Genomic DNA, 20,829 nt, shown 5'->3' on the forward strand with positions numbered 1-20,829 from the left:
TCTCTCTCCCTCCCCCCCCGTGTGTCTAGGACCATTAACAATGGTCCCCTGGTGGTTGAATGAAGGAAATACAACAGGTCTGGCACTTATTGCAGAATCTGAAAATGGTATTGCAATTTGCGCTAACTTAGCTCTTCGCACAGGTAATTAGCGCAAATTGCGATAAATGCTATATTAGCATAAAACATGCCCCTTTTGCTATCACATGCGGTACTTACCGCATTTTGATAAATCCACCCCTGAGTCTGTAAGTTGTGGAGAAAGGGAAGATTAGCAAAACTGAATGCATTGAGTTATCCAATTTGCTATCATTCTTTTAGCCACTGGGAGGCCCGGTGCATCATCAAACCCGACTTGCGCAAGTTTAAAAATAAATCCTTCTTCAGGAGTCAATGTTCTTGTAACAAACTTTATTCCCCTTTTGGATCATAAACTTCTTCCATTTAGTCACTCATTCAATTCCTGTTCGGGCAAAAACGCCTCCTCACCAAACACATTCAGTGGCGGTCTGACTATCCGCCATCTTTCTCCATATTATAAAGTCACCTAGGAATATCTGGAGCACCAATCAGGATCACGAAATTCAAATTAAAGACACCCAATCAAGTTCTTTGTTCAACCCATGGGGTTGTTCCGTCTTCAATTTGTAAATCCAAAGTTGTTCACAATAGTTTAATTTAGCTGATCGATTTCCTTCCCCTTTGGATATATGATCAAGTACTGTCCACTTTAGATGTTCAAACTTGTGGTAAGCTTCTAAACAGTGTGAAACGAGCGGAGCTGTCATATTGGCAGTACTTAATCTTGACCGATGTTCAATCATTCTTTGTTTTACTGTTCTGCTTGTATGCCCAACGTATATCTTGGGACATGGACATGGTTGAACGAAGAACTTGATTGGGCGTCTTTAATTTGAATTTCATGATCCTGATTGGTGCTCCAGGTATTCCTAGGTGACTTTATAATATGGAGAAAGATGGCAAATAGTCAGACCGCCACTGAATGTGTTTGGTGAGAAGGCATTTTTGCCCGAACAGGAATTGAATGAGTGACGAAATGGAAGAAGTTTATGATCCAAAAGGGGAATAACTTTTGTTACAAGAACATTGACTCCTGAAGAAGGATTTATTTCGAAACTTGCGCAAGTCGAGCTTGATGATGAAGTACAGACATTAACACCTCATCTTAATCCAGCTAAGTTTCTGTTCTGGGTGGTCTGTGTATAGAAATCGAAAAGCCCGTCGAGCAGTTTTTTAACATTCAAAAAAACATATTTTGTCACGATATAAGTGCATTTTAATCACGCATTAATTTCACAGTGTTTCATGCAATTGATTAAAAAAAAAAAAAAAGTGGTGGAAGGAGGGTTGATTGATGATTAAAAATAAAGACGGGACAACCTGGGTGGTTCCTGCCAAAAAATATATGAAATCTCCCCTTTCCACTTTACATAATTTTTAAGAAGTAATTGCCCTGTGAAATTTACAAACTGTTTTCATGAGGTTCTTTTTACTGATTGATTGGTCTTGACTTGAGCATTGACTTTGCATTGTTCGTTGATTTTGACTCATGTGTTATTGATACAGGCGTTGGCGTCAACTTTTGCTTTGATGCTTTCTTCGTGGATTATTCAAACAGAGATGGGTTATTGGTTCTGTGCGACACTGCCGACTCTTTGTGCTTTGAAGGCCACGGGCCAGATTTAGATGGCACTTCAGCTTTGCATTTGCCCTCTGTTTACCCTGGCTCTGCCTCTGTGGGAGTTAATTCCAACTGGTCGTCCCTGATAGAGGTGTCAATGGGCCCCATTAACGCAGCTCTTTTTCCGTGGGGGTCTCTGTGTGCCTTGTGTCCAGGCGATGATTGGGCCGACTCCAAGCCTCTGGGAATGGGGGCATAGAAGCCCGATGACGCCTCACCTTGCTGGAGTCTCTCAATTTTGGCTGCCCTCTGCTTCCTGGCTCTTGGGGACATCTGTCCAGAGTCCCGGCGAGATTCCGGATGGTGATCCGGGCCTAGGGAAAGGTAGCAGTAGTTGTGTCCATCCGTTAAGGACATAATTTTACTGCATTGGCAATACTTGAACCCCAGTGTTTTCGAGGCCATTTTAGCACTTAAAAGTGCTGTTTTGGGGGTCACTGTAAGTGACAAGAAGGCTAAAGAGAGAAGAGAAAGTCAACCGTGCTATCGTCCAGCTGCATGGAAAGAAAAAAACTGAAGAGAATATGGATTCGCACGGGAAACCACCACACATGAGCAAGAGCAAAGCTCTGTACACTAAGAGAAAGCTCCGCCCCGTGCCACCAGAGAACGTCACCCAGAAAGCATGGCTAGTTCAGCCTGCTTATCGATAGGAAAAGGGTAAATGATTTCCCTGATTAGATGTACCCAGCTAAGCTTATCCAGGTAGCGCTTAATATCTGTTTGTCTCTGACTATTTGTTACTATAATTAGACATTGTACCCTACCTTTGGTAAATTTCTAATTCAAAAAAGTGTGTAATAAATCTAATTAAATAAATACAGTAGAACAGATGATGGGAGATAAAGACCAAACCAGCCCATCCAGCCTGCCTGCCTATAAATATGCAACCCAATACCAACTTCCCTCACCCATCTTCTCTTTTACGTACCAGCGCCTTCTGTATCTGTCCCACGCATGTCCACAACCTGTCAAACCATCAGCCCTGTGAGCAGGCCATTTCAGGCCTTAACATCTTGATCTTGCAAGAGGCCATGCTGAATACTTAATCCAACAGCTGGGCCCCTCCCCTTCCACGCCTTATGAACCAGTTTTGTAATAATCCAGCAAATTTAGTGAGGCCATTGTCCAAAAACATTTGGTCTCCCCATGCTCTCTGAAGTGTGGGCTTTAACGCTGGTCGCTCCGTGCAGGCCACCCCAGTCTGTCATACTACAGCTGTATAGGACTGCAAGTGCTGCTCCATGCAGGACCCCCCCCCCCCCCCCACACATACACACACACATCCCATGCTTTCTTGGAAACCAGAAGTGCTGCCACCTCCGCTACCAGCATACCTTGTGAATAGGGGTAATAGGGAAGCGAACCCCCACAGGCCTCATCTTCTGTCTTCACCACAACCACCACATAGAAACTGTGGCTAGGAAAATCTTTCTTCTGCCAGTCCCCCAGAAAGAAAAATCAACAGGAGTTAAACAGATAAACAGGCATGTCACATGCAGCATACACAAAGAGGGTCTTTGCAGATCCCTCTTGTATAAATCAGTGACTATTCCTTTTCATTAAACATCTTTAGCGCACTTTCGGCAGCCTGTTCTTTTCAGAAGAGGTACCGTCTCCTCTCCAAAACTCCAGACTCCTCCAGCGCCTGACTTAATGAGCGGAAAAGCCAGGGGCTGTCGTGCAGCTTATTGCAATTGCTTCCCACTGCTTTCTGCCTGACCCTAAAACATCTGCTTCCTCCATTCTCTTTCATGCAGAGTTTGCCCTATATGGAACTGGTCAAAACCCACAGAACTTTCTGTCAGTGAAGGATGGACTCAGGGAAGTGGGCAACATGAGCCCTTGTGACTGTAACACACAAGAGCTACACCAAGGAAATTAAAAAGCAGTCTCTCCACAGTCACACGTGAGAGGCCCATTCCCCACAATGCTCCCCAGTACTACAGCCACACATGCAAGGGTTCCATCCCCCACAGCACTCCCCAGTATTACAGCCACATGTGAGAATCCCATCCCCCACAGCGCTCCCCAGTACTACAGCCACATGTGAGAATCCCATCCCCCACAGCACTCCCCAGTACTACAGCCACACATGAGAATCCCATCCCCCACAGCGCTCCCCAGTATTACAGCCACACGTGAGAATCCCATCCCCCACAGCGCTCCCCAGTATTACAGCCACATGTGAGAATCCCATCCCCCACAGCGCTCCCCAGTACTACAGCCACACGTGAGAATCCCATCCCCCACAGCGCTCCCCAGTATTACAGCCACATGTGAGAATCCCATCCCCCACAGCACTCCCCAGTACTACAGCCACACATGAGAATCCCATCCCCCAAAAGCACTCCCCAGTATTACAGCTACATGTGAGAATCCCATCCCCCACAGCACTCCCCAGTACTACAGCCACATGTGAGAATCCCATCCCCCACAGCACTCCCCAGTACTGCAGCCACACATGAGGATCCCAGTCCCCACAGTGCTCCCCAGTACTACAGCCACATATGATAACCTCATCCCCCTCAGGGTCCCACAGTACTCAGCCAGAAACAGAGGGTCCCATCCCCCACAACACTCTCCAGTACTGCAGCCACACGTGAGGATCCCCTAGTGCCCCCCTCAGTACTACAGTCATCTGCAAGGGTCCCGTCCCCATAGACTCCATAGCACTATAGTCTTATGTGAGTATCGCATGCATCACAGTGTCCTTAATACTTCAATCATATGCAAGTCCCTCACTCAGCAAGAAGGCCTGCTCTGTACCTGTACAGTGATGGCTGCTTTCTTGGTCATTGTCTGATACATTCCAAGGAACTCCACATTGTTGTCCAAGTCATAGACTGGACACTGCAAAAGAGGGAAGAGGTGACATTAGGCATGGAACGGGATATTTGTTCAACCCCTTACCCCAAGGAGGAAGCACAGAGAAGGAACTTCTGTCACTAGCTCTTGGTTATATTCTCTCTGTGGCTCAAAGTTCTTTGGGGAAGTCTCAAGTCATCTGCTTCCTGTCCCATTTATACCACTTATTTCTTTAAAACTGTTTATATACTGTTTTCCCGATTGGTAACTCACCATAGCGGTGAACAAATGTGCACAAGGATATACAAGTACATCATACAAGACATTAATGCCCCAAACAACATAAAAGCAAAACACGATAAATCTTAACAATCATACTCACGTAAACAGGATGCTCAAATAAAAATAATCAGCAGAGGGCAGATGCCATGTCAGTACTGTGCATTGACCAAATGGGATAGACCCCAAGCCAACCACTCGGAAGTTCTGACATCATACCACTAGTATACATCTGCCAGAAATTTTTACATAAAATGCAAAGAGTTCATCCACAACTACCAAAACAAAATTATTACAACCCTGAGCCATTCAGGATCAAGCCACCCACTCAAACACTGCTACAGTCCATTATGTAAAAACCCAATTCACACATTCCAACCCAAGTAACAAATCCCCCAGACCAGAGATTAACAAGAATCTCAAACTAACCTATTTAGCTGGACTTGCTAAAGATCCTCACTCACAATGATCCATCTACATCCTAAGGCAGAGGATACACAGTACCTAAACCTCTCCATCTGCCTTCATATGCCTGGCACAGCAGAAGGTGTCACTTCCATTGCAGGGTCGAAGGAAAAAAAGCCCAGCCCAACCCTGACCACTGGCCTGTGCTCACCAAGATGTCTTGAATGGAGATGACAGAGCAAGGGAAAGCTGTGGCCGAGGTCACTTTCACGATGACAGAGTCCACAGCCTTGGGGAAATCATACTTCAGATACTGTGGGATTCAAAACCACAAAGACATCATTAAGCCATGGATACTTCTCATCTCTTCCCCTTCTTGAAGGCAGAAGTCCAGCCTGAGTCAAGATGGCAGGACACCAGCCTTCAGTTCTCGCTGAATTCTAAATATTTAGTAAGAAGAAATCAGGAGACAAAATATTTTGACTTTAAATGAAAGCATTTATTTTTCAATTGAAGTTTTGTGTTCCAGCCTCTTTCTCTGAGCTTTCACATATGGTGTCAGAGAAGCAGGGTTTAAATCTATCTTATTTCCAGTGCACGTGGTAAGTTTTACTGAAACATCAGGAGTGAAGACCATGTAAAGTAATCAGGGTGGGAAGAGGAGTTGCTTGAGTGGGGAGGGGGGAGGGTTAATGCTGTCTGTCACAGATTAAGGAAGCTCCACTTTGTTTTATGGTTTCTGAATCAAACCAGTGCTACATAAAACGACCCTTATTCCATAAGATACATTATTTGCACCACACCTGAGCATGAAAGAGTCTACAGGAGAGATACCTTGACGCCCCTCCCCCATTGGCGGCCTCAACCTTTTTCTCAGCCTCCCAAGATGCCCTCCATGTCTCCATCTCCTGCTCAGAGCAGATTTTCAAAACACACCAAAGCCGGTGCTTACCTGAGGCTGCGCGGGTGTGGCATTGAAGGTAAACTGCTCTCCTGTCCTGCAAGCAAACATAACATAGAGAAATGCATGACACAGGGTTAAAGATACAGGGATGAATGCATGTCCAGGGCTGTATCCCATGCACTCACATAAGCACAAAGTTCTCCACTCTGGTCACACGCAGGTGGTAGGAGGCATTTTTTTCAGACAGCGTGGAAACATCTACATAGAAGAACTGGGTCTCAGATTCCGTTTTGGTCTGTGGCTGGCACAACGTCCGTCCCACATCCTGGTACATGTACTTCCTCTGATAACTAGGGCAAGAGATGAAGGTCAGCATGAGACTGGAGACAGGGAATGGTACATGGGCATAGGAGAGAAGCCAGGATAGGACCACAGCAAAGCACATATGAAGGGGCACTGGGTACATGGCAAACATGTCTGGCATGTGGAACACTGGCACACGCAGGCAGACACTGGGCACGTGGCACAAAAGGGCAATTAATGCAGTGCAGCACACACAGAGGTGCAGCACACACAGAGGGGCAGCGACTGGTGCGTGGCAATACTCACAGGCCCCGCAGTATTAGTGGCACCTGAAAAGACACTACCGCTTCCTTCTGCCTCACCACAAACAGAACCGGGCTCTCCTTCTGCTCTGACTGCAGGATCACTGATACCCGGACACCTTCTGTCTACAGCACAGAAAAAGAAAAGAAAGTAAGTAAGGTGTGCAGTCCTTTCTGAGTCATGTCATGCAGCACCAGGACTTATCCACTACTCAAATAATTTTTTTCTGCTTACACTCAGGGGCAGCAAAACACCTTTTTGTTGGGGAGGGAGGGGGCAAATAAACCAACCTCTGCCCCTGTCTCCTAAGTGCCCTAGTTTGCCAAGGTACTACCTGTATACCATACAGCACCGCATGACATTGCCCCCCATATCAAATGACACCGCATGACATTATACCCCATGACACTGCACTGACCTTGTTTCGCAAAACTGTATGATGGAAAGCGTAGATGTTGAGCAATTCTGAGTTAACAGAGTCTGAATAGAGTTTGTTGAACTCGGCTTCCCTCTGGGAGACAGTTTTTGTGACTACAGCCTCCAGAAAAGTCTGAGGCACTCCTGGAACTAGGGCCAGCAGCCACAGCAGCAGTAAGAGTTCCAGGGCCAGCATGGTCAACCCTTAGCCTGGGAGGAGGAGGGTGACACTTCGGCCTCAGCTTCCCTCTGTGCGGGGGCTGCACAGATTCCAGCATCACCAGTCACGGGCAGAGGCGCAAACCGCAGCCAGTGCAGCCCTTTCCAGGCTACCAGGCTTCCAGAGCATGGGGCCACATCATCAGAGGATGCCACAGGAACTGCTACTGAGAGAGGAGACGCAGGCAGGAAACAAACTGAAGCAACAGCAGGACAAGGACCAGAACCCGCACCAGAACCAGTCACAGGCTGGAAATAAACTGAAGCAACAAAAGCAGAATCAAGATCAGCACCAGGACCAGGCCGGAAACAGACTGAGATAGCAGAAAGCAGCCCAGGACCAGTCATAGGCTGGAGGGAAAAGAAGAAGAGCAGCACCAGGACAGGTCACATCCTTTAAGAAGAAATAGCAGGGGCAGCGCCACTCAACAGGCTGGAAACAGATTGAGGCAACGGCAGCAGGACCGGACTCGGAGCGGAGGGTGAGCAGCTAGGGAGGGCTCCGGGCACTATCTGACCAGTAGGGCAGGGGCCGCAGCAGGATCGGACCGGACAGGTAGCGGGGGTGGTGGATCGGAACGGGGCAGGACCCGGAGCGGAGCAGACGGGAAGCAGCTGGGACGGGAGCGGAACAATCAGAGCTGTAAACAGTGTCCGGACGCGGTGACGTCATCGGCTGGTTTCAAGGCACCGCCCCCGACGCGCTGAGTCCTTAAAGGGGCCGCCACAGGTGCCCCTGAGTGGGGCTTTAGTGCCGCCCATGTGATCTGCGCGAAGTTCCACTTGTGCGGCTTTCCTTGGGGGTTGCATGCAGCGAGCTCGGGGGCAGGATGGCCTGCCAGTCCATTTTGGCCCCGAAGCTGTGGCCTGTATGGAGAGAGACCCCGGCACAGGAAACACATGACAAAGACGGGGGAGGGTCCCCACTGTCTTCCTGTGTTCTAAGCTGATGTGTGTTGTTGGGGCTTCGTTTTAAGAGCGGCGCGCGTATATTTGGCACGAGGACTGCCAAAGTCTGGAAGAGTAGGGCAGTCGTGTAAATGAGATAAACAGCCGTACGAACGTGAGAAGAGCTCATTTTTTTGTTTGTTTTTATATCAGCTTGTTGCGTGCTAAATTATTACATTTTTGAAAGTGATTACTGGCTGCAAACATTGCACTAGGGAGTAAATGGTTAGATGCTGGAAACACAGAACCCATTAATGCTTTAAAAAATTAAAACAGGGACAGATCACCAGCTAAAAGAGTTGGAAAGAACAGGGCTGAACGGTCTTCTTAAACTGCCGCTCTGATGTTAGTAACTGTGTCTAGAATCAATCAAGCACAGTCTGCTGATTAAGCTACTTGTACAGGTAAACGCCCAAAGGCGAGGGATCTCTAACACATCAGGCCCAGGTAATCTGTCTCCGACATGCTGTCTCGGAAAGTGTGCGGCGTCTCCTTGGGCGCCACGTCTCGGGGACACGAGATCAGGGGTGGATGCAGTCAGAACAAATAAATGAGTCAGCCAGACGAGCAGAGAGCCAGAGCCACATCACAAGGAAGCAAAGCAGAGCTGGTACAGGTATGCGCAAAGCCAAGCCATTTGGAGACGACGTGTCCCCCCCGAGGAAAACCAGGAAGTGACCGATGCGTGAACAATGTGCGGTGGCCTAGGGGAAGTGTACTTTTGCCTGCCTAAAAAAGGAACACATGGGAAGCCTGTATAATCTTGACTTTGGGTATTGTACCTCTAGATCTGGGTGTGAAGGGTAAAACAAATCATTTAGGAGTCTTTACTCAAAGCTGTACTAAGCGTCCAAAAGGTAGCACGGTCAGTCCTTGAGTGCCAGAAGCCGGTAAGAGTTTTCAAGATACCCACATTGAATATTCATGAGATGTGTTTGCATGGACCACCTCTATTGCATGCAGATGCCTCTTATGCAGATTTATTGTGGATATCCTGAAAAAACTTGACCGGTCAGCAGTACTGGAGAACCAGAGTTGCCTACCCTTGTATTAATCCATTATATTTTTAATTAACAAGAAGTTCTAGGAAGAACTAATGGAGCCTACTTTCTGGACTGTGCATTTCCACGTACCCCATTGCTTGACCCCCTCATAAAGCTTCTTGCCATCAGGACTAACAATGATACAGATTATGAATGTTTGTGTTTTAGTTTCGCTAGGAAACCCAGAAGCAGTCCTTGGGCCATTCTCCCTTTACCCAGATAATAATGCACATCTTTCTTCCCTATAGGAGCTGTTGTACAGGCTGACAGGCGTGTGCATAATCATTTGTCACAGAGGTGGCCACCCATTTCTTTCAGAAGCAGGCTTAATTTGTGTGGGGAATGTCTGGAACTCAGTCCCACCACTTCGTTTCAGAATTAAGAGGCAGAGCAGCAGGGATGTTCTGCTCCAGCCTTTCCCCTTCAGGCAAGCTGCAGGGAAGAGGAGGTGACCCCCTGGAGCAGACAAAACAAGAGATAAGCCACAGCTGCTTCCTAAACCAGCCCCTTCCTTCCTGTGGCATAGGGAATAGAAGTGGGGAGGGCTGAGACAGAAGCAAACACTGCAGAGCAAAGGCCAAGTAGAAAAGAGATTGGATCAGCACAAGTTTGAAATTTATGAGTAGCAATGCCAGTCATCAAGACTTTAACCCTGCCCTTGATGATTAGTACTACGGTTCACCAGTTTCAGACTTGTACTAATTCAACTTCTTTTTTGTGTCTGTTACTCAGGGCTTAATTTCTGACAGAACAACTCACAATGGCCTTCTGCCACCTTTTTCCTGGTACTCGAGGAGACAGAGTAGAGCCGGCAAGAGAAATCAGTTTTGTCCCCCTGCAGAAAAGGAGTCGAGCTGGTGTTGGCATGGATCATTGCTGGCACCCCCAGAGCCTAGAGGAAGAAGAGGATAACCCTGACCTAACCATTTGGCCTCCCCCCCCCCCCCCCCCCAATAAAGACACTACCATCTGTTATTTTATTTAAAACATTTATTAGCCCACGAGTAAAAACCAACAAAATAGACAGCAGATAGAACTGACGAGTTAAGGCTGACATGTTAACACTAACCCTCACTACAGATGGAGAAATTGCACCACAGACTCTAATACTCTTTATACAGGGCAAGTGCAAAGGTGTTAGGTGGCCTAGGTGAACCATACAGCATGGCATCCCTCCCCCTCACTGCACCCTCCATTCAAATACATTTTAAAAATTTGCATTTATAATAGATTTTACATGAAAACATCAAAAGTATAGTCTTGAGGTAAAAATATTACTTACAACAATATGTATATTATATTTTCTGTGGTGTCAACCAGAAAACTCTGTAAAGAAGAAAATGGAACCCTTATTGTGTTAGGCCTATGGTAATGCATGTTGAGTGTGGGCTAGGCCAAGAGTAAACAAAATTACAATTGCAATGTAGTAAACCTCCCATACCAAAACAGCACTAAATGCCAGCACTCAAATAGTAACAATCCTACCTATGAAAAAGCAACATTTCAACAAGCCCTAAAACTCGAATATACCTCCTATTAGGAAAACAGAATAAGCCAGGTTGCTATACAGAAACAGCACGTGAGCAGATTACCTCCCCTCGATCACATATACGTAACAGACAGATTCTCATCAAATACAAATTAGAGACAATAAAATACAAATAGAAATGTGCAAACAAAAACATGAACTGGAAACCACAAGAAGCCAGACTATGTATACACTGAAACAATGGAAAACCAGAAACATTGTTCATAAAATATCAAACAAAATCAAGAAATGTAAATAATTAATCATAACAGCAAAATCAGCCTAATTATAAAAATAAATATTTCAAAACAGCTGACGGATAGCGTCCAAACCTTAAAAACTCATAAAAGTTTTCCAAATGCCAATAACATATTTCAATACTTCAGACACATCAAATAACAGCCAAAGAATAATTAAAACTAATAAGGATAAAACTAATTACCCTCTCTTCATATCTAGGAACTTTTGATTTCCAGATGTCCTGAAATTGTCATCGATTAACTGTGGCTGGAGCAGTACTGCTGCTCACAGATTTTCTCCTCTCTCTCACCCACAGACACATACTCTTTCTCACACATACTTTCAATCACTAATCTGCCAGATATGGATTGGAGCATTCCTTCTGCAGAACCTACAAAAATTAGAGAACTATCTACAGTCAGGAGAATTGCTGGACCCAAGACAACATGGATTCACCAGGGGAAGGTCCTGTCAGATAAATCTTATTGATTTTTCTGATTGGGTGATAAAGAATTGGATCAAGGAAGAGCGCGGGATGTAATCTACTTGGATTTTAGCAAAGCTTTTGATATGGTCCCGCATAGGAGGCTCGTGAATAAAATGAGAAGCTTGGGAGTGAGCGCCAAAGTGGTGGTATGGATTACAAACTGATTGACAGACAGAAGACAATAATGGTAAATGGAATCTACTCTGAAGAGAGAACGGTGTTAAGCGAAGTGCCACAAAGATCAGTGTTGGGCCCGGTCCTGCTCAATATCTTTATGAGCAACATAAGGGATAGATGATAAAGTTTATCTATTTGTGGATGATACTAAGATCTGCAACAGAGTGGACATGCTGGAAGGAGTAGAGAGATCAAGACGTGATTTAAGGAAACTTGAATGGTGGTTGAAGATATGGCAGCTGGGATTCAGTGCCATAAAGTGCAGAGTCATGCATCTGGGGTGTGGTAATCCAAAAGAGCTGTATGTGATGGGGAGATGAAGATCTGATACGCACAGATCAAGATAAGGACCATGGGGTGATAGTGTCTAGCGATCTGAAGATGGCGAAGCAATGTAATAAGGCGATAGCTAAAGCTAGAAGAATGCTGGGCTGCACAGAGAGAGGAATAACCAGTAAGAAAAAGGAGGTGATAATTCCCTTGTATAGGTCCTTGGTGAGGCCTCACCTGGAGTACTGTGTTCAGTTCTGGAGACCATATCTCAAAAGGGACAGAGACAGGATGGAGGCGGTCCAGAGAAGGGCAACAAAAATGGTGGTGGTGGGGGTCTCCATCAAATGACTTAGGAGGAGAGATTGAAGAACTTTAAATATGTATACCCTGGAGGGGAGAAGTGCAGGGGGAGATATGATACAGACCTTCAGATACCTGAAATGTTTTACTGATGCACAATTGACAAACCTTTTCTGTTGAAAAGAAATCAGTAGAACTAGGAGTCACGAAATGAAACTCCAGGGAGGACAACTCAGAACCAATGTCAGGAAATATTTCTTCCCGGAGAGGGTGGTGGATGCCTGGAATGCTCTTCCGGAGGAGGTGGTGGAGACAAAAAGAGTGAAAGAATTCAAAAGGGCATGGGATAAACACTGTGGGTCCCTAAGGCTAGAGGATGGAAATGAGGAAAAGAGTGCATGGGGGTAACTTACTGGTGTGGCGGTTACCACCCTTAACCAATAAGCTTTCATACTGTTGATGCAACTCCATCATTGCTCTCTGCTTCAATGGCAGGGGGAAAAGAGGAATTACATTCAGACAGCAAGCAACAAGGACCCTGATTTTTATGGTCTGGGGAAACATAAGCATGGGGGTAACTTACTGATGTAGCTGTTACTACCTTTAACCAATAAGCCTGATACTTTTAATGCAACCAACACTGCTCTCTGCTTCAATGGCAAGAGGTAACAGGGAATTGACATTTAGAAACCAACAAGGGCCCTGATTTTTATGGTCTGGGAAACTAAGTATGGGGGTGACCTGTACAGCACGGCAGATACTACCATAAGCTTGCTGTGCAGACTGGATGGACCATTTGGTCCTTTTCTGCTGTCATTTCCATATTTCTATGTAACACATACATGCCATCACACACACAGACAGACACACCTCTCTCCACACATGCTTTCAATCACACTCATACATGATCTCTGCACACATGCTTTCAATCACATACCCACATACATACATGCTTTCAATCACACACACACAAGCCATTTCACTCATTCTCCCTCCCCCCACAAGCATGTGTGCAGCAACAGTCTCTTCCTTCTTCAGCCCCCATCAATTGCTCTCTCACTCCAAGCCTCTTCCTATCATCTTCTGCTGCTCATGGGATAGGCTCCACAGGCAGCCTTCCTGGGTCTTCCTATCTTTGGCTGCGGGTGGGATGGGTGCCCACTCTCTCGATTCTGTCTTTGGCCGTGGGCAGAATGGGCTCCATCCTTAGCCCTCTCTCCAGCTGCGGGTGGCATGGGCTCATCCACAACTCTCCTGGGCTCCACTATCAACCTTCCTAGCCTGTTGACTGCTGGTCTTCGGCTGCAGGTGGAATGGGCTCCATCCTGGTCTTTTTCCTGTCTTCTGCCATGGCCTCTTATCTTCAACTGGCATAAGGATCATGCTGGAGATTTTGGCAACCCCTAAGGTGCCCCTAAGGGTTGGTGCTCTAGGCGACTGCCTAGGGGAACTCCTGGCCCTGCCCTTATAATGCAGCACTTACCACCATGGAGACTTTTATAGTTATGGTGTTGTTATTATCATCTTTATTCCCCTTTTTAGTCCCAGCATCCAGCCACGCAAGATGTCTGGAACGTAGGACAGGCACGCTGTGCTGCCCCCATCATTTATTTACTGGCCACATTCCTGGCCTGGTTCCTTTTTTCTTGTTTATCTTTCACAGCTTCTCAGCCACAGGTTACTTGTGGTCTGGGTACACGTGGCTATTTGAATCACGCTAAAACTAATGCCCATTACCAGCCCAAGGGCCCACTATCTAATGGTACCCGAGTGCTCCCGCACCTCTGCATCTTCCTTTTAGCTGGTGAGTTACTGCCTCTTCCACCTGTGATGCCAAAACCCACCCCAGCCCTATTCCTCTAGCTATCCTGCAACTTTTATGAAATCAAGGGTGCAGTAGTTTGCATCTGCTGGCCCCTGCCACTATTGCATTAGAAAAGAACAACTTCCCCTGCCGGCTTTCTTTTATCCCTTATTTTTTTCCTCTACCCAAACCCTATCCTGACCAAAGAAAAATTAGTTCTTACCTGTTAATTTTCGTTCCTGTAGTACCACGGATCAGTCCAGACTGTGGGTTGAGCCTCCTGTCCAGCAGATGGAGACAGACCAAAACTGAAAGGGTATCCTATATCAGGACAGAGCCTACCCTGCAGCCCTTCAGTATAACCATTGTCAAAGCAGATAAGAATAAAGATAACCAGTAAAAGACCAAGCAAGTAACAAGAGAACTCAAGCAAGGAACGAGAGAACTCACAAAAACTAAACAATTGCAAACATTGAATAGACTGTATATGATCACTCTTGTATATCCACTGTCATCAAAACAGATGCTTCCGGTGCCTTTAAGGATAATCACAAATGAAAAAACATCCAGTAACCTGCAAAAAGAGCTTCGAGTGGACGGCAGAAAATACAGGGAAGGGTGTCTGGACTGATCTATGGTACTACAGGAACGAAAACTAACAGGAAAGAACTAATTTTCCTTTCCTTGTATGTACCTGGATCAGTCCAGACCGTGGAATGTACCAAAGCTTCCCTACAAAGGGTGGGACTGAGACAGTCCCGCTCGAAGCATCTGCCGACTGAAGGAACCAAATACTGGCGCCTGTACATCAAGGTGGTAATGTCGAGCAAAGGTATGCAGGGATTTCCACATAGCGGCCCTGCATATTTCCTGCGGAGAGACTGATTGACTCTCCACCCAAGAGGTAGCATGAGAACGCAAGGAATGAGTCTTTAGGCCCTCCGGAAACACCCAGCCTTGGCAGATATAGGCCGACGAGATCGCCTCCTTCAACCACCGAACGAGCGTAGTCTTAGAAACTTGGTTGCAGCTATTTGGACCACTCCACAGGACAAAATGAGGATCTGAGACCCGGAAGTCATTGGTAACCTGAAGGTAACGCAGTAAAACGCGTTTTACATCAAGGCGGAGAAGATCACTCCCAACTGAACCCGCTATATCCTCAGGAGAGAACGTGAGAAGGTCCACCGACTGATTGACATGAAAGGAAGAAACAACCTTCGGCAAGAAAGAAGGTACGGTCTTGAAAGAAACTCCCGAATCAGAAAACCGCAGAAAAGGCTCCCGACAGGACAATGCTTGAATCTCCGACACCCTTCTGGCGGAGCAGATAGAAACCAGGAAGATGGTCTTGAGCATCAAATCCTTAAGGGTAGCCCAATGGAGAAGTTCGAAAGATGCCTCACAAAGAGCCCGAAGGACTAAATTAATACTCCACGAAGGACAAGTGGAGTGGATGGGCGGCTTCAAATGCTTGGCACCCTTGAGGAAATGGACAACATCTGGGTGAGATGCAACCGCGTAATCAATGTTGCCTAAGAGGGAGCAGAGAGCGGACACTTGGACGCGCAACGAGCTGAAGGAGAGGCCCTTCTGAAGGAAAGAATCATAGAAACCAGAGCTGAACGAGCCAAGACACCTGATTCCGCGCAGAGATTTTCGAAAACTTTCCAAATGCGGACATAAGCCAGGGAAGTAGACAGCTTATGGGCCCGAAGCAGAGTGGATATAACTTCTTCTTTATATCCCTTCTTTCTTAGTCTGCACCGTTCAAAAGCCAGGCCGCTAGACAGAAGCGATCCGCCTGGTCAAAAAATACGGAACCCTGCCGGAGCAGGCGAGGAAGATGGCCGAGGTGAAGAGGACCGTCCACTGCCAAGTTTACCAGATCCTCGAACCACGGTCTGCGGGGCCATTCGGGTGCCACGAGGATGACTGGTCCCCTGTGAAATTCTATTCTTCGGAGAACCTTTCCCACTAGAGGCAAAGGAGGAAACATGTACAGAAGGACATTGTGGGACCAGGGAAGGACTAGAGCATCCACTCCTTCCGAACAGTGCTCCCTCCAGCAGCTGAAGAACCTGGGAGCTTTGGCAATACTCAAGGTTGCCATCAGGTCCAGGTGAGGTGGACCCCACCTGCTGACAATCAGATCCATCGCTCCGTTTGATAACTCCCATTCATGATGCTGACGACTCAGAAAATCAGCTTGCACATTCTCCTTGCCCACTATATGGGAGGCTGCTAGGCGCTCCAAGTGACGATCCGCCCAGGCAAAGAGCTTGCTGGCTTCAAGGGCCACCAGATGACTCCGGGTGCCCCCGATTGATATAAGCCACCGTGGTGGAGTTGTCTGAGAGTACTCGCACTGCCTTGCGGCGAATCAGAGGAAGAAAAAACTGGAGAGCCAGGCGGACCGCCCAGGCCTCCAGGCGATTAATGTGCCAGCGGGATTGGACTGGGGACCAGCATCCCTGCGTAGCTTGAGACTGGCAGACTGCTCCCCACCCGGAGAGACTGGCATCTGTCGTGACAACAATCCACGGCAGAGTCTGTAGGGACATCCCTCTCAAGAGGTGCGTCAGCGATAGCCACCATTGTATGTCGGCGATGGTAGAGTCGGAGAGCAGTAGAATTGTCCGAAACTGTTCCGACACCGGCTTCCAGTGGGATAGCAAAGCTTTCTGTAATGGTCGCATATGCGCAAAAGCTCAGGGGACCAAGTCGATAGTAGAAGCCATGGTCCCCAGAACTTGGAGGTAGTCCCAAGCTGTAGGCAACGGAAGCGAGAGGAGATTTCGCACTTGATCCATCAGTTTGAACACCCGAGCGTCCGGCAGGAATACCTTGCCGACTCGGGTATCGAAACACGCCCCCAGAAATTCCATGACCTGGGAGGGCTGCAGATTGCTTTTGGGGAAATTGACTATCCACCCGAGAGGTGAGGAGAGCAAGAACCCGGTCGACTGCCAGCCTGCAGAGAGTCTCTGACTTGGCCTGCACGAGCCAGTCATCCAGGTAAGGATGGACTAGAACTCCTTCTCGCCGGAGAGCGGCCGCCACAACCACCATGACCTTGGTAAAAGTGCACGGCCAAGGCCAAGGTTGGCGGCCCAGTTATGCATCTCTGGCTACCCAGGGTGGCCGAGGCGGCTGATTATGTTGGAGCTGCTTAGCCTGAAGCAGGAGCAGCCACATGGCTTTGATTTTTGGGCAGATTGCTGGCATAATTGAGGCCTCAAGAGAGAATAGGCAAGGTCCAAGATTTAGGAGGTGAAAGCCTATTAGCCTCACTGCTTTTCTGCTACTGGGTGTGTTCGCATGTCTAAGAATTTACATCTAACATTGGTCCTTCCTTCATGCAGGGCATACTCAGCCCTGGCATTCCCCTTCCCGCTACAGTTCCACTTTTGTTTTGTCTGTTCAGAAGTACCAAGATGTAAAATTACATTGCAGTCTGGAAGATTAGGGTTGCTGCTCATTGAGCAATGTGGACTTTCTTTTAGGGCCTGACCTGATGTGCAGTTACGTGTTGGTCACAATGCTTGAACAAGCGCTGTTAGCTAGTTGCTGAAGTATGGGAGGTTAGAACTGGCTATGGGCTGCCAGAATGGATTATTGACAGGAGGGTGGGTAGTTGTGAGTGATTTATTATTTTTTTAATTATTTGAATGGTTTTATTTGTATTTTGTTTTATAGGTATTTACTTGGTAATTTGTTTTTTTGGGGAATTTTTTGTGATATGATGTCAATTGCTTAGATCAATCTATTGTTGGACTAGTAGGCGGTATAGAAAGATTTGTAAATAAATATAAGGTATACCAGACAAGAAAAACCACCATAGAGTGTTTCCCCCCTCAAAAGAAAATTAGGTCTTACCTTGGTTAATTTTCGTTCCTGTAGTACCACGGATCAGTCCAGACTCCTGGGTTTTGCCCCCCCCCCCCCTCTAGCAGATGGAGACAGAAGTTTACAAACAAAACTCCGCCTTATCTAGGCTGGTGCCACCTACAGTCTGGCAGTATTACTTAATGTCAAAGCAGAGTGAAGCCCCAGTCCAACATCAAATTAATTATATACAGTAACCGTACAACAAGAACCACTGGCTCAACAACCCCCCAAATGGGACCAGAACCCGAGCCATTGATAACAGAATAGACAGGAAGAGACTGAGAATGGACAGAGAGAAAAGACCCAATCACTCCGGACTCTCCCTTATCACAGCAGAACAAATGGGCGGGACTCTGGACTGATCCGTGGTACTACAGGAACGAAAATTAACCAAGGTAAGACCTAATTTTCTTTTCCCTGTATGTACCTGGATCAGTCCAGACTCCTGGGATGTACCAGAGCTACCTTAAACGGGATGGGATCCGGAGAGTCCCGCTCTGAGCAACCCTGCCCCAAAATTTCCGCTGCCTGAAGCCTGGACATCCAGGCGATGATGTCGGGTAAATGTGTGCATTTTGCCCTACAAATCTCTTCTGTGGAAATATGGTTGCACTCCGCCCAGGAGGTAGCCTGGGAACGCATGGAATGGGCCTTTAGACCCACCGGAGAAGACCTGCCCTGCAACAGATACGCCGAACTGATTGCCTCCAACTAGCGGGCAATAGTAGTCTTGGACGCCGCATGACCTCGACGAGGTCTGCCCCAGAGCACAAAGAGATGGGGTCTGACACCCTAAAGGCGTTAGTAACCTCCAGGTAGTGCAACAGTGCCCGACGCACATCCAACCTGCGCAAGTCCTTATGGCAGGGATCTGACTTATCCAAATCGGGAAATGAGGGCAATTTCACCGTCTGATTAAGATGAAATGCAGACACCGCTTTAGGTAAAAAGGAAGGTACTGTACGAAGGGAGACTCTCGCGTCCGTAATTCTGAAAAAGGGGTCCCGACAAGACAAGGCTTGAAGCTCAGAAACGCGTTTTACTGGGCACTAAACATAGGGACCATATTACAGATATTACATAAGAACATAAGGCTTGCTATACTGGGTCAGACCAAGGGTCCATCAAGTACACTATCTTGTTTCCAACAGTGGCCAATGCCAGGTCACAAGTACTTGGCAGGACCCCAAGGGGTAGATAGATATCATGCTGCTTATCCCAGGGATAAAGAAGTGAATTTCTGCAAATCTACCTTAATGGATTTTCCCTTCAGGAACTTGTCCAAACCTTTTTTTAAACGCAGCTATACTAATAGCTTTCACCACATCCTCTGGTAACCAGAGCTTAATTATGCATTGGGTAAAAAAATATTCTCTTATTTTAAATGTATTAACCAGTTAACTTCATTGTGTCCCCCCTGCTCTTTGTATTTTTTGAAAAACAACTGATTAACACTTACTCGTTCCATTCCACTCATTTTATAGACCTCTATCATATCTCCCCCCCTCAGCCATCTCTTGGCCAAGGTGAAGTGTCCTAACCTCTTCAGCCTTTCTTCATAGGTGAAATGTTTCATCTCCTTTATCATCTTGGTTGCCTCTCTCTGTACCTTTTCTAATTCTGCTAATCTTTCTTTGGCTGTGGTGACCACAAGTGAACACAATACTCAAGATGAGGTCACACCATGGACCTCATCTTGAGGTCCATGGTGTATCACCATGGAGTGATACAGAGGCATTATGATATTCTCGTTTTTATTCTCCATTCCTTTTCTAATAATCCCTAGCATTCTATTTGCTTTCTTGGCTGTTGCTGCTGCACACTGAGCAGATTTCAACATAGTTTCAACAATGTTGCCTAGATCCTTTTCCTGAGTTGTAACTCCTAATGTGTATCCTTGCATTTTATAGCTATTAATTTGGGTTACTGTTTCCTAAGTACATCACTTTGCACTTGTCCATATTAAATTTCATTTGCATGTCCAGTCTCCCAGTTTTGCAATGTCCTCTTGCAATTTCTCACAATCATCTTGTGATCTGACAGCTTGGAATAATTTTGTTCATTCACAGTAATAGCCAGTCCTTACCTCTCAAGTGGAGAATTAAACTTAAAGATCTTTACACGTTCATCAAACCTTGAGCAATGATGCATCAGCACAATTTTAAGGCTCTACAGGCTATCTCGGGCACTGAAATTTGTTGGTTGCAGCCTATTAGATGTGCATTTCAGACAGGTATGAGAACTTTTGAGGTGGCTGGGCCACTTCTTTGGAACTCTCTTCCAGGTGAACCATATATGGGCAGCTTTAGGAAATGGATAAACAATACTTTTTCAGCTAGCATGCGGACTATCTCAATATATGTTTGAGTTTTTTTGCTTAGACTGCAGTGACTTAGACCTTGTCTCCAGAAATGCAGATATGTAATGAGACCACTAGGTAATAGCTAAGCAGATTGTTTCAGCAATGGTCTACTAGGGACAATGGGTGCTGATGGAGAGTTTAGTTGGCAATTTGTGAGATTGGCCTATATTCATTACCCTAACCAGGGAACCCCATATGGAATATAAGTTGTTTTCATGTAATTCACTCTGTTTACTGCCAAGAATTATGAATGGTGAAGTTACAATATTTTTTAAATAACTAAGGAAATTATGACTGTAGGAAGCACTAGGCAAGCTGCTTCCCTATACTTCCAAGGCATCATCTATTACACTTGTAAAACAGCATGTTTGGGGAGAAGGGGGTACCCTTAACTAGTCATGTTAATAAAGATTAGCTGAGAGATCCTGAATAACCAC

General features: G+C 46.4%; 1 protein-coding gene across 3 annotated transcripts in view; it reads right to left on the reverse strand.

The window, feature by feature from the left end:
• SIDT2 (SID1 transmembrane family member 2) overlaps nucleotides 1-8,384 on the reverse strand; it is a 35,200-nt gene extending 26,816 nt beyond the window's left edge. For 2 of the 3 annotated variants that reach the window (XM_029573319.1, XM_029573317.1), the window contains exons 1-7: nucleotides 7,122-8,383; nucleotides 6,707-6,828; nucleotides 6,283-6,447; nucleotides 6,146-6,191; nucleotides 5,405-5,506; nucleotides 4,471-4,554; nucleotides 3,039-3,138 (exon numbers count right to left, since the gene is read on the reverse strand). In XM_029573319.1, coding sequence (XP_029429179.1) covers nucleotides 3,039-3,138; nucleotides 4,471-4,554; nucleotides 5,405-5,506; nucleotides 6,146-6,191; nucleotides 6,283-6,447; nucleotides 6,707-6,828; nucleotides 7,122-7,316 — 814 coding nt within the window. In that variant the 5' untranslated portion in view covers nucleotides 7,317-8,383. Of the gene's footprint in view, nucleotides 1-3,038; nucleotides 3,139-4,470; nucleotides 4,555-5,404; nucleotides 5,507-6,145; nucleotides 6,192-6,282; nucleotides 6,448-6,706; nucleotides 6,829-7,121 lie in introns of all 3 variants that reach the window. The other variant, XM_029573318.1, reaches the window with a different exon arrangement.
• Between the last annotated feature and the right edge of the window lie 12,445 nt (nucleotides 8,385-20,829).

The sequence above is a fragment of the Rhinatrema bivittatum genome, chromosome 12, assembly GCF_901001135.1.
Source record: "Rhinatrema bivittatum chromosome 12, aRhiBiv1.1, whole genome shotgun sequence".
Taxonomy (NCBI): domain Eukaryota; kingdom Metazoa; phylum Chordata; class Amphibia; order Gymnophiona; family Rhinatrematidae; genus Rhinatrema; species Rhinatrema bivittatum.